The 14,432-nt window shown below is 40.0% G+C and overlaps 1 protein-coding gene across 1 annotated transcript in view; it reads left to right on the top strand.

Moving 5' to 3' along the window:
• Positions 1 to 277: 277 nt before the first annotated feature.
• The window catches only part of rasa3 (RAS p21 protein activator 3), a 58,508-nt gene continuing 44,353 nt past the window's right edge, over positions 278 to 14,432 (top strand). Inside the window, exon 1 of the mRNA XM_042492609.1 lies at positions 278 to 507. Within this exon, the coding sequence (XP_042348543.1) occupies positions 453 to 507 (55 nt within the window). The 5' untranslated portion in view covers positions 278 to 452. The remainder of the gene's footprint in view (positions 508 to 14,432) is intronic.

Below are 14,432 nucleotides of genomic sequence, written 5' to 3'. Positions count from 1 at the left end.
TCTATATTATGTTAAAAACACATGCATTTTCTGCTGTAGCTTGATTATGCGTAGTTTGTTATTAATTACAACATTATAATTATAATAATAATTATTATTTTTAATTGCATTTTTTTGAGAGTGGGAGGGACCTCTTGTATTTCCTCAATGACAGCCCTCCTCTCCTCCTGTTGGTGGCACGGATCAGCCTTCATACACTTGTGTGGGCGGTGTTGTTTGGAGCCACACCTCCACTGGTGCTGCTGCTGCTGCTGCTGCTGCGGGACTAAGACTCAATCTGCCTGCTTGTTCTCAACCAGCCAGCAGAAGCAGTGGTCGGGACCGGAGTATGATCGCTGTCCGGAGAGCATAGATGTGCAAAACCCCTGGATTATCCGTGCGCTGGAGAGACCAGAACAGACCACCGTGGAGGACTGCCTTTATCTAGTCGTCAAAAGGGAAAGAGGGGAAGCATGGCGGTAGAAGAGGAAGGTCTCCGGGTTTTCCAGAGCGTTAAAATAAAAATAGGTAAGAAGAAAAATCCCTACCCCCAGTCTGAGCGCCTCAATGGATGGCTCCATGTTAATAACGGGCCAAGCAGGCAGTGAGGGCTGGAGACTGGAGGGGTGGGGGGGTGGGGGTTAGATCTGTCTTGTTCCTGCTGTTATTGTAATTCAAATCACACGCTTTCCTCTCAGCGCTGTTAAACTTAAAAAAAATGTAAAAGGGGGAAAATCGGGAGATTCAAAGCCTTGTGGGAATTTGGCAGCTGGCATAAGAATCCAAATCATGTGTGTTTGAGGCTCACATATGGAGACTTGAACGGCTTCACAGCTGCACATATCCAGATGCTTTTTCTGGACACTTCAGATCAAATAAACCTTTATTACACTTTCGCTGCAGCTACCCATTCATGTTACTGTACTCCCCCGCCCTCCCCCTCCATACAGCTTTATGCTTAACTGTCTAGCTATTGATTGTTAGCCCAGATTTCTATTTTTAGATATCTAGCTGGTCTCCAGTGAGTACCCATGGTTTGTAGGAGGCATGCTATGCATGCATATCTTGTGAATGGAGACTTGAGTACAGTTAGCATGGAGGATTTAGTGAAGAGGGGTTATTTATGTTATTTAGAGACTGTTTTGTATTTACAATAACTTCATTTTTAGTGATTTTTGAGTAAAACTGGAGTAATTACACAATGGGATCTATACCTAACCAGGGGTTACAATAAATGATAATAATAATGACGAAATATGGTAAAGAAAGACAGAAAAATCAAGTCGCATGTAAACTTACTTTTAGGTTACACTCTTGACTGTACAGTATAAGTAGGATTACAAGGAATCTTCATTATAGATTAATTTGAGCATTATTTTATGGATTAGTTAATCAATTTAGTGTCTTCAAATAGTTAGCTTTATCCAGCCAGCAGCTGCAAAGCCAAATATTTTAAATTTATAGTGATATAAAACCAATTAAAGCTGCATATTTCTATTTATTTTTATTTTATTTATTTATTTTTTTCTTGTATTTTTTATTGAATAATCTCAACATTATTTTCTGGATTAGTCAATTGATTTAGTGTTTTCAGATAGTTCGCTTTGTACAGCTAGAAGCTGAAAAGCCAAATATTCTAAATTCTAAAACCAACAAAAGCCGCAGATTTTCATTAATTTGTGCCAGTTTTGCAGAGAAAAGAATTTAAATGATAAATGAATTAACTCAGATGCTTATCCATTGTCCAGCTGTAATTATAGTAAACATTATGGTTTTTGTTTGGTTAGGGGAAGGAGTCTTAGATGCTGCAGTCTGACCCATTCGATAACATGTTCTTATTTTTTCGCCTGTTTAATATCAAAACATCTAAAGCAAACAATCATTTCCTCTGTCTGCTCTAAACTGTTATCTCGGGTCAACATGGTGCGTTTGGAAGCGTCTGCTGTCGTTTTTCAATGACATCTGGCGGGGCCGTTCATCCTGGCTCTGTTGTCCGGTTTGTTTTGACTCCAAACATGCGACGGGAGGGATGAGCAGAGAAAAAAAATGACAACAAACACACATACAAGCTGTGGTGGGGCTGTGTGATGATGCCAGACAGCATCAGACAAAAACACCCCCTTTTTTATCAGTTGAGCTGATGTACAGGCTGTGTTTTTAAGCCCCTCACCTGCTGTTAAAATTGGCTGGAAACAGCTGTAGGGAGGACTTGAGATTATCAAATAGTCACAGCCCCAGTGAGATGATATGCTCAGACCTGTAGCTCCAGGGAAAGTGGTAATGTTCAGTCACAAAGGCCTTGTTAGATTGCTGCACTTTCTGAATGAATGTTCAGTCAGCCAGCAGCGCTGAGTTCCTGTGAATGAAAACTGAATGAGTGGAGGACCTCTGGTCTTCACAAATGACTTTTCCTAGATACAAGACTGCTTAGTAATCACGCCAGCAAAGAGCAGTGAGTGGTGGAGGAAGAACTCAGTTTTACATTGGATCTAAAGGGATATATTGGCAGAAACGGAATATACTGCAATAAGTATATTTCCTTTAGTGTATAATTACCTGAAAATAAGAATCATTGTGTTTTTGTTACCTTAGAATGAGCCATAGCCGTGGGTCCTTGTCTACGGTGATCACCATGTTGCATTGTCATGTTTTTACAGTAGCCCAGAATGGACAAACCAAACACTGGCTCTAGACTGGGCCATTTACGTTTTCACATTTCTCTCGGCCCCTGTAGGTAGCAGCGAATTTTTTTTTCTTTTTTTATAAAGTGAAACTGCTTTATTTGGTGTTTTTAACGGTTTTAATCACAGGGTCCATTTGTTTGGGCGTGTAGCATGTGAGCGGAGAGGAGTGATGAGAACTCCTGCTCCTCACGCACAGAGCTGTACGTTCTGCCTGCTCGCCCACTCAGAGGCGATGCAGGCCGCTCTGCTAATTATTGCGCCACCCTTCACTCAGATTTAATCCTGCTCCACTGAAATCGCTCAGCGCTCGCTCCAGAAAGAGAAAATAAAAACATCTGCCTTGTATTTTAATTTTAGCTTCTTTGACCTGTGACAGCGCAGGTGGTCCCTCATCCTCCTCTTCCTCATATTCAGTGCTGCTGCTGCTGCTGGCACCTGCGGGCACCTCACTATCCTCTTCCTCAGTGGCGGGGAGGAGGTTAAATGCTTTAATCATGTTGCTGGCACTGTCAGTCACAACCAGAATCACACACCAATGCACGTTCCAATTTTTCAGTACTTCGTACTTTTGGTAAATGCAGACCTCTGCAGATAACTCTGTAAAAACTGCCTGAACATCTGAATTTTAAGTTATCAGAGAAAAAATGTGAGCACAGATTAGCAGGTGCTGGACGAGTGGCCTGTCCCCGACATGCCAAACATTGTCAAAGAAACACTGATTTGTAATGTGAAACTGCTTTATTTAGTGTTTTTAAGCCTTAGGTCCATTTCTTTTGGATGGGAAGCGACCTCTGTGGATAATTTAGCTCCCAGTTAAAACCTCCGGAACAATAAAAACTGAAAGACTCCTAAGCAGGAGAAGTTTCAGCTGGTTGCAATCTGCTGTTTTCACTGCAAGATGCCACTAAATCCCCCTAAAATCTACACACTGTTCTTTTAAATAATAGTGGCAAAAGCACACTGTAAAACACTCTGTTATATAAACTATCCAAAGTCAAAGTATTCCATACTGAAAAAAAACATGTGAGTTATTATACTGTATATTACTGATTTATTACAAATTAATTGATGTGCAGTCATTTGTAGTCAGTAAAGGTGTTATCATTTTTAAACTGTTTTTGGAAGTAAAATCCTATTTTGTATTGTGACTAGTAGAGCTGCAACAGTTAGAAAATTAGTCAATTGTCAGAAAAGTAATTTGCACTATTTTTTTTTTTATAATTTATTCATTGTTTAAGTCATTTTCTCAAACAGATATGCCAAGAAAATAGTTTCAGCCTCTCGGATATGAAGATTTTGAGGTTGTCTTTTTTATGTTAGTGTAAATTTCATATCTTTGCGTCTCGGCCAAACAAGGGACTTAGATTCCTGACCCTTGACCCTGGACGAGAAATTGGGATAGTGAATTTGTGGCATTTTATAGCGTAAACGATGAAAATATGAGGAAAATAATGTATGAATTACCTGATGATGAAAACAATTGTTAGTTGAGTAACAAGTAACTGACAGCTGTGAAATGAGTGGAGAAGTGGAGTGGAAGTGTAAAGTGACATCAAATGAAAATTCAGAAGTAAAGTACAACTAGCTGAAATTTCTACATAAATGTACTTGGGTTACATTCCTTTACTGGCAAAATGTGCGATCTAGAATAACACTTTACAAGCTTTATAAATATGTCATGACTCGCTTTTTACTGTTTACTGACGGAGAACACTTATGTTGTCGTCACTTCCCAGCCTGGACTCTTGAGTTTCCTCAGTTCTTGTTTCTCTGTAATGTCGTACAGTGACGACAGTGGAGTTTACACCACCTTGTTACCAAGCAGCAGTCATACTCGCTGTCAGTCCGATCCTCATGGCGCTCTGCTCCCAGTAATGTCCATGTAACCCTTGCATCACATTGTTTTCATCAAAGTCTTGTCCTTTGGCATGAGACTCTGTGGTTGGCGGATGACTCATAGCTGAAAATCTGCCACATATTTGCAGGAAAGAAAGGCAGAGAGAGCTTATTATCGTTACGCTCCACCAGGTGATGACTGTCCTCAGTTTCCTGGAGGAACACACGAGTTTCAGAAACTAAACGGGGCTACTGGGTCCAAGTCCGTTCTGTCTGGCGAACACAGGAAACAGGAAACTACCCCCAATTCACTTCCTGATTGGCTGGAATAGACTACAAAAGAATTGTGTTTTTTCCTGCATGGCAACAAGCTAATGCAAAGCAGATGTAGTGAGACACAGAGCGAGGGACAGAGGTGGTGTCTCACATACAGGAGCAGGCTGTGCTTCATCTGTCAACGGCTGTGTCTCCGTCTGCACTCAGCGAGACGGGGGGAATCTCAGTGGCACAGCTGGAGTTGGGACTTTGTCACTAATTAACAACAACATATGTGCATTTGACTTCTCTGTCGCTGTTAGGAACATATTTTGACAGACTCGGACAGATTAAAATCACTGGAAAACACATCAGACTAGAAGAGAGGGCAGGCCTCCACCAAGGCCAGCAGTCCTCTATCATATGCAAATCTGCAAATGAAACCACTAGATGTGTCCGAATATGCTTTCAAAGCTTTTAGAATTATGTCAAAATGTGGTTGTCACAAGATGCAACCTCAGTTGTGCATTTAGTATTTACTTTAATTTGGAGATATTTCCATTTTTCCTCAATGTCTCTGGAGTTAATTTCAGACAATGTAAATTCAGGTGTGAATGAAATAAATTGCGCACTATATGTGTATTTACATTTCCATAGCTGCACCTTAGTTTGGGAAAAAAGCGTGGTTACAGTTGTATAAGTTCTCCCAAACTGTCTCCACATACTTCTTAATGACTGCTTTCTGTTTAAAGTCTGAGTGACTAAATTTATCTTAAACGTTTACTGGTACTCATGAAGGTAAAATGTGATATGGAGCCATCATACGTGTACAATCTGCTATGTCACTATTGAACTTAAATACCATGTACCGTATTTTAAGATGTATGGCCTTTATTCTGCCAATGCCAAATGCCCTATCTTGAGACAAAAGTGAAAAATAGCTTGTTTAGCTGCTTTGTGATTCAGATCTGCTCCAAATTTTAATGGGTTCTTCCTTTACTCATGCTACACTCTTCCTTTAAGTTTCCTTAAAATACGACCAGTAGTTTTTCCTAATCCTTCTGACAAACAGACTAAAGCCACATTTTAACCAAACACTTTCAGTATAGTACCCCTGGAACTATACATAACAGGGGTGCACACACACCCACACACACACACACACACATACACACACACACACACGCATATATATATATATATATATATATATATATATATATATATAGCAGCTCTCTCTTAACTTCCTTTACACCGGCGATGCAGATAAATGTCTGCACCTTGTTGATTGTTTCATTGTTTTCATTGCTTGGTGGAAATTAGGCTAAAAAAATCAAACAAACCATACCGAAAACATATCCTCCTTGGCGGAGATAACCATATATTAGTTTGTTTAATTATGTAAAAATAAGTAACTTTAATTTTAAACCTCTTTGCCAGGTCAGCAAGTGGTACTGCAGCTGTGAAACGTTTAATCATTTAATGAATTAGATTTTGCTGTACGTTTATAATTTGCCATTTAATCCCTACAGTAAAGGTTTAGATCCCTTTAGAGTTCAGTGTGTGCCTGGTAAAAAGTGATGCAGCCGAGGATATAAGTTATTGGATTTGTGCTGAAGGTAGATCTCCACTGAACTTGGCATCAGTTCTCCTTGTAAGCTACTCGACCTGCCGCTGAGGCTTTAGTGTTGCCGCAGCATTGTGCTGTAACAGTATCAGTGTAATTTTGGATGTTGTGACGATAGCGTGAAGGGACCACAGTGGCAGAACACACTAGATTACGTATTGAGTAGAGGAGGTGAGGTGTTGGAGGTCGAGGAAACAGGAGTGGGCGGCTGAATTCAGGCAGCTCAGGCTGGATGACTTGGGCGGGGTGAGTCTGGGAGGGAAAAGTTTACAGTGACGGAGCCCCCCCTGCTTCCATTGACAGCTGGCCAACAGAGGTTCCCAAACTTCCTCCTGTCCAGACTGAATGGGAGACGTAGAGTGACAGGAAGAGGAAAGAGAGGAGTGTTTTATATGTGGAGGACTCCCACTCTTATTTAGGTGTAGGTTTTATTTATTTATTTATTTATTTAGGAAAAATAACATCATCTGAGGCTATGAATGCATTGTAAAAAGTTTTGTGTGTAGAGGGAGGAAGCTTGCATACCACCCCTAATGTGTACAGTATATGTGTATTACTATGTACTAATGTGTATAGGCATTTACGTATATGTCTCCATTTTGTCCTAGAAGGCTGGCTCTCTGGGAAACCGTTTGCTGTAAACATATATGTTGACTGTTTAGACGCAGGCCGTGTTTCGGTCCAAGCAGCTTCAGGCTGGTGGAATAATCCGGGTTGGGTACAGTAGCCCTCTCTGCACTCCGTAATGTGCCCTCCTTGAGAACACAGTACCAGGAATAGTGTGGAAGTAACGCCATATAGGCCCAGCATGCAGGGTCAGCAGGGGTAAATAAAGGGCTGCACCCAGAACGCTGCTCCTTCAGGATGTCCTTCACATGCCCCACGGTAGAAGTCGACTTGATCCCTCCCCATGACGACCTCTACCTGCTGACAATGACACAAGCAGAAAAACATATGCAATTCTGTATATATATATATATATATATATATATATATATATAAAATAATAATAATAAGAATACCTCATCATAATAATATTTATTTGTTCAGGCGTTTTATTATACTTATTATGTATATGTAGTATTATATACCACTCATTATTTATATTTTATATAGGCAATAACAGTTCATCTAATAATAATAGATTCCATAATAATTCTGGTCAGCCCCTCCTCTCTCTTCTCTTTATCAGCTGCAGACATCACGCCCCTAAACACATGCACAATAAACACCCACACTATAATAAAACAACCAGTTTGCATATCAATAACAGCAAGAATACTATTATGCCTGATTACCTTTTGTATGTTTGTTGTCTGTTTGTCTAGTTTTGCCTTGTCCTGTCCCGCCTTGTCTGTATGCCCATCTCCATCCACCCCAATGTAAGCATTGCCTGTCACTAACTTGATTACTTTGGACTCATAATTAAAAAAAGTTACAAATGCAAAAAAAACCCCAATGAAAAACAAAAAGAGAGAGAATGAGAGACACTCAAAGTGTCAGAGAAAAGTTACTGTGTTGCTTTCGTGTTATGAAAAAAGTAAAATTGCTTCAACAGAAAGTGGTAAAAACCGACTGTAGCAAACTGCTCCACACATGCTGATTAAATCAGGTTTTGCAACAGTGTTACTCTCCTCTGGCAGTGCAAGCAATGTCAGCTTGCCACATACAGCAACTTGCACCCAACCTACTCTCCCTTTCCTGTGCTTGCAAAAGATATCATATCTTCTCACTATTGTGTGTGCCAAGCCTGTTTGTGAGTGTATGTAGGGGAGAGTTGTCAATCATTTTACGTTTTTAAAAAAACAAACATCTGATACGTAAATGGTCGAGGAAGCCGGAGGGAGTTTTGAGGTTAAACTGACCAGGACGTACAGGCTGTTTAAAGCTGTGAAACCAGCTCCTTTTACTGTGAACTCCACCGTGACACCACACTGGCCTGAAAGATTACATTCGCATCCTGAATGAACATACCAGGTTTCTGAGCCTGATTTCTAACATGTGAGCAGATTTTAAAGCTGATCTTCCCCTCACAGTGCAACCTCACTGCTTATGCCCTTCTGTGTGTTTGTGTATTTTTGTTTTACACGAGTTTTCCATTGAGACTAACGAATCTGTTTGAACATTAGCTCCAGGACGCGCTAGATGGAGAGCGAGTTTGATCAGTAACTGAGCACTGGTTTATCACAGAGACGGTGGTGTGCAGCGCAGCCAGTCTTAAACTGTAAACTCCCTTTAAACTCACTTTTTTTCCCCACAATGTTTCTGTTCGACTGCTCAACAGCTTCAGCACAGCTGGTGGATGATTTGTGTCCAAGTTGGTACAGTCAGCAGTTGCAGCCTGGTAGCCAGGAGATAATGTTGGCATTGCATGTTTCTGCAAACCACAAACCATTACATTTGTTTTATACGTATGATTCCAGTGTTTGTAAAGTGACGTGCCACTGCAGACCACCGATCACACCCAAAACAACAAAGTGCAGATTTATCAAGTCATTGCTGTGCTCCACGCAGTTCTTCAGGCACAAAACGAGGGTGTTTTGTAACAACCAGTCACTGTTTTTTTTATGTTTTTGTCAAGTGGTTGTTTGTTTTACCAAAACATTTCTGCTTTTCCTGCTGGGATTATGGTTTGAATATTGTGGCTTTTTCTTTTTCTTTATTTTTAACCAAGATATCACTGCTTTTCCTTTTGAGATAGTGGCACCAAGGGCGATTTTTTTTTTTATTGGCAAGACATAACTCCTCTTTGTGTGGCCCAAAAGCAGTTGGTTTTTACTGAGACATCCCTGCTTTTCAAATGCAGTGTTTTTTTTTACCTAGACATTGCTGCATTTCCTGCCAGGGTTGTGGCCTGAATAGCAATGTCTTTTTACCCAGATATTATTGCTTGTCAAACCAAGATAGTGGCCCAAAAAGTGTTTGGTTTTTACCGAGATGTCGCTGCTTTTTCTCCTGACGTTGTAGCTTGAAAAGCGGTTGTTGTTGTTTTGGGGTTTTTTTTGAGAAATTGTTGCTTTTCTTGATTGTAACCCAAAAACTGGGTATTTTAAGCCATAAAATTATATTTTCCAAACCATAACCAAGTTATTTTTGTACCTAAATCCACCCACAGTGTTGTTGAAAGTTTCAACATATCTGCCACATAATAACATGCAAATGTAACATATCTGTGATTTGCAGAAACGTCAGTAGATACCAAACCAGCTGTTTGATAAGAGCAATGTAACTATTGACATCGACAGTTAAGTTGCTGACCCAGTTTCACAAATATATTTTGTGCTGACTAGATTTGTTCAACCCTGGCAAGAAATTAAATACTTCCGTCCTAAATTTAGGAGAAATGTTCCTAAACAATGCACACACAATCCGTACCATTTAATGTTGGTGGAGATTTAGAAAACTATAGTGGGCTTGAATTTGTTGCTCAGTATCAGGGACATAAATGTGGCTTCAATTAAATATGAAACAAGGAGATTCATTGTAAACTGTGTGTCATGTGATACTATATAAGTCATGTTGTCAAACAGGGTGGGATCTTTTTTATCTGACCTTTATGCTACTTACTCTCCACCCAAACTCTGTCTTTGGCATCAAACATTTAGCCACTTCTTTATTACCGTGTGGTGTTGTTACTCTCCGGCGTCAGAGCTCTGAAGCTGCCCCTTTAAGCTGTTAGGAGCATATTTGGATGGTTGGGAAGTGGATGACGCTGCCATGGTGGTATCCTGCAGTTTTGAAATGTTGTCACTGTCTGACGTCACTGTGACCGACATGCAAGCTCACCACAGAGGACTCAACCTTTAATCAACCACCTTAAAAATAAAGGCGGATTTTAAGGGTGAAATGGGGTTGAAGAGGTTACCAGGCATTCAGTGGTTTCAAAATGAGAGTTCAGAGTGCTGAATGTGGCTACCTGTGGGTGAGGGTGTTGCTTATTTTCCATTTCAGTGGCGTCTATAAGGTGTCTTTACAAGTGCTCACTTTGGATTCTTGTAGGAAATTCGCAAAACAAACATTTTCTTTCACTTGCGTAATTTCATATCATACAACTAAGCTTTTATTTATTTATTTATTTATTGTTTTTTTTTATTTTATCTTTTTCATTTTTGCCAAACAAGGTACTTTAAAAGTGTGTTTAGGATGTTGTGACTGGAGGTTTTCGGGGTTTTATCTTCAGATTCTAATGGAAAGTTTGTGTTACATACTGAAGCTGTGTAGCATGAAGTTATTACAGTTTTTTTTGTCATCGCTCAGACACCATCTTTACAACTACAGGCCACATTTGTGAAACTCTACACACTAACCAGAAAACTTTACACCAACTAGCAAAAGATTATACATTGTTAGTAAAAGCAAAAACAAGCAAATAATTTTTTAAACTTGTGTTTTTTGTCAAACTAGTTCCCTCAAACCATCATTTGAATAAGCAGAGAGTTTGCCTGATATCAGACAGAGCTGTCAGCTCGTTTCACTCACTTTCTTGAGTGGGCAGATTCAAAGGTTTGGATTCAGGCAAACAGAAAGTAACAACTCCACCCTGATAGTTAAAATTAATACCACTTGTGGCTTTTGCTTTTTCATGTGCAGGGTTAAGGAGTTTGCAATATAGTTAAGTTGTTTTACATGTAGTAAACATGCACAAACACAGGCATCCAAATGTTTAAGCATGGATGTGTATTCCACACATAATACGCCATGAACACAAATAAGGGGGAACTTTTTTTCTCTCAAAATGTTTTAACAATCCTCAGAAAACAAAATAGTCCAAAAAACCCCCAAAACATTTATTTTAGAAAAAAACGAACAGAAACAAAATAGGCTAAATCTTTCCTTCGTTGTAGATTTGGCCCTAACACATCATCCAGCATAGACTAGGTAGCATATTCGTTGGTGTGGACAGGCAACCAGCAAAATGGTGCACCAAAATAGAGACCGTTGTTAAAAGTTTTGAAAAAAAAAAATGGTATTATAAGATACCAAGCCTACTGTAAAGCCGAAAACATGCATTCAGTTTGGCACACTTGGTAAATGCATTTATGTGTTAACAGTTTTGGAGGTAGAGCTTCAAGAATCACTGTTAGTGTTTAAGAATTCCGAATAAAAAAACTGCAATTTACATTTTTTTCTTACACTCTTTTACAGGACCTAATGGCTCATTTTGACTATACAAAGAGTCATATATTTGACTATCATAAAGGTTAATTTACTAAATCTATAGCCATTTTTTGTATTAGCTTGCAAATAGAGGTCTTTTTTAGCCACTTGGCGCTACACGACTTGCAGTGCTGACTCTGGCCACTCTGCCAAAATTGCCTCAGTTGCAGCCACTCTGGAGTGCGGCCTGCAATAGGGAATAAAAGTCAGGATGTCTCGTTGTTTGTTGAACCATTCGTGTTTTATTTTGCCCCAACTTTATGAGATTTTGATACTTAATTGCAGGAGAAACACTTTAAGACTCGACTCGACTTTAAGACTGGGATCAGAGCACTGCCAATGAGCTTTATGTTCTGTATTTTTTATACATTTTATCGCGTAAACAATAAAGAAGTTGAATAATATTAAAACTAAATGCAAGTTGCAGCCCTAGTTTCAATGATACAGAAATATTTTAGTGTGGGATCAAAGCCATTGCTGTGAATATCTCAGTCTGTGTGTGTGTGTGTGTGTGTGTATGTGTCATGTTTTTATGTTTAGTCACTTTCAGAAAATGACTTACAGTTTTGTTTCAATTCTTGTTTCACCTCTCTACTTATGACTGTCAGAGGAACTCAGTATTAACTGTGGGATAATAAATTGTCATCTTACAAGTTTCAGTCCTTCTTTCCATTCTCACGATGTCTCTCTCTCTCCGTCTTACACTCCCACCCACACACACACAGTCACAAACACACACTCAGGGGTAACTGGGTTGTTCACTGCTTTTAAACTACATCTTGGATCCAGTCGAAATTCCTTTCTCCTCATCTCATTTCCTGTTGTAGCTTTCTCCAAAGCTAACTGCTCTCCAGTTTTCTATCTGACTGACTTCTCTCTCTCTCTCTGCACTCTTCCTCCTCTCTCAGTCTTGATTGAGTGCGCTGCTTGTATTTTTCTCACCAACTACCCACCCCCCCCACCTTCCTTTCCTTAAAGCCTGTGTTTCCCAGGCCTGCTAGTCGAGCACACAGCCACTGAAAGCATTCACGCCTGTGTATCCTCGAATGTGCTCATGTCAGAGAAGCTTAGAATAACTAGGCGAATGGCGTGTCTACAACTGTACACACGAGCGTAGTCGACTGAAACCGGTCACCAGAGAAGGAAGAGGAACAAAGCCGCACATTCACCACATCCATTACATTGCTTCAATCACTTGTGTTTCCTCATTTCTGCCGTCTTTGCCTCCTTTTCTTCACTTTCCTCTGCAGGAATGAGACGGGGAGTCGACCTTTTTTGATGTTCGCTCTCGCCCTCTTTGGGGTGTTCATGTCATCACAGTTTCTCTGCCGCTCTGCTTAACGCCCCCATGTTTTGCGTGCATACCACCGCGGCACTCGCACGTGCCAGGAGTGTGTCTTTGCACTGTGTTTTTGCTCAGATACTAGGGCAAGATATTCTCCAAGGGCAGCCGCAGTGATGCTTGATGAAAAGGGAAAGCTGCTGTTGTTGTTGTTGTTGTTTAAATTTTCTGCTCATTTTTGAATCTTGGAGGAGAGATAAAGCACCCCCTCTGAGGAAAGTAGAGAGAGAGAGATGAAAAAAAGGGAAGCAACTAGAAATAGAGAAAAATGAAATCAGGTTAAAGCTAATTTTAAAAAACGAAAGCGACAATGCAACACAAGCTCCACACAGATAAAAAGCTAAAAAAAAAAGAAAACGACAATGCATGGACCAGGATAGAGGAAGATAGATGTGCTGAGACCGAGGATTACACACTCTGGTTTTATAATGAAGGCTTTAATGTGATGTGTTAAATGGCAGCTTACAGGAGAGGCCTATTCTTCACTCACTGTCCATCAAACACAATCACACACAAAACTCCACCCTTACTGTTGTTGTAGACTTCCCTCAAACTGACCCTCCCTCTGCTGCTTATCAACTCATCCAGAGAGACGGCTGTCCAGCACTTCCCTCAGCCCAAAACAGGAAGCTGTGGATGTCACTCTGCATCTGTAACTGTGGTAGTGACTGGGCTGATGTTACTTAACAGACGTAACTGGTGGTTTTCCATGTTTTTAGCCAAACAAATACAGAGTGCATTTTTAATCAAGACTATGTTATCGTGGCATGGAGACGCAGTCAGAAGCAACAGTTTTTCTCACGAGTTCTCAGGTGATGCATTCAGTTGCTCAAAGCTAGGGTTGGAAAGAAACAAATTCTTAGTAAATGTTGTTATGTTATGTATATGGAAAATATGCTTCTAACTGGTGGACATATGATTTAATGTGGCACTGATTATGAATTATTTTAGGCACTGTCGGTATTTCTGTATTGCGTTTTTTTTGTTTCTTGCCACATCTATCAGCTTATACTCTGTTATCTTTGGCAAGAGAGAACTGGATCATAACATCACAGTTGGTTTGTAATTCTTAGTTGTTGCACATGCATCAGCCTACGCAGAGAACTTTTCACTTGTTACCACACCTCAATTAAAAAAAAAGAGAAGTGAAGACAAATATTTGTTCTCTGTGATGGATTACTTATCTCAAGCAAGTTTTAAGTTTATGCAAAGTTGATTTTCATACCATATTGGCATGCCTGCTGCTGGAGAAATGCAGAAAAATGCACTTATCAGTCTGAGACGCTTCATCAGTATAGTAAATAATACACTGTTTGGGTTAAAATATACGTAGATGCCTAAAAATATACAAACTTTACATGAATTGAATGTTTTGTGCTTTCCAGTAGCTCAGATTTTGGCACAGAGATTTGTTTTAACACTGCAAGTTGAGTCATTAAACACACACACACACAGAGCTGAGAAAGCTGTGGTAATCCCATGATGTTTTGGTTACTAGAGTGACTTGGATGGTGCAATCCAATCAAGGGACCTCGCAGGTCATGAATGAGAG

The sequence above is a fragment of the Plectropomus leopardus genome, chromosome 1 (assembly GCF_008729295.1).
Source record: "Plectropomus leopardus isolate mb chromosome 1, YSFRI_Pleo_2.0, whole genome shotgun sequence".
Taxonomy (NCBI): Eukaryota; Metazoa; Chordata; class Actinopteri; order Perciformes; family Serranidae; genus Plectropomus; species Plectropomus leopardus.
The sequence above is the reverse complement of the archived record's forward strand: the minus strand, read 5'-3'. Positions and strand labels throughout refer to the sequence as shown.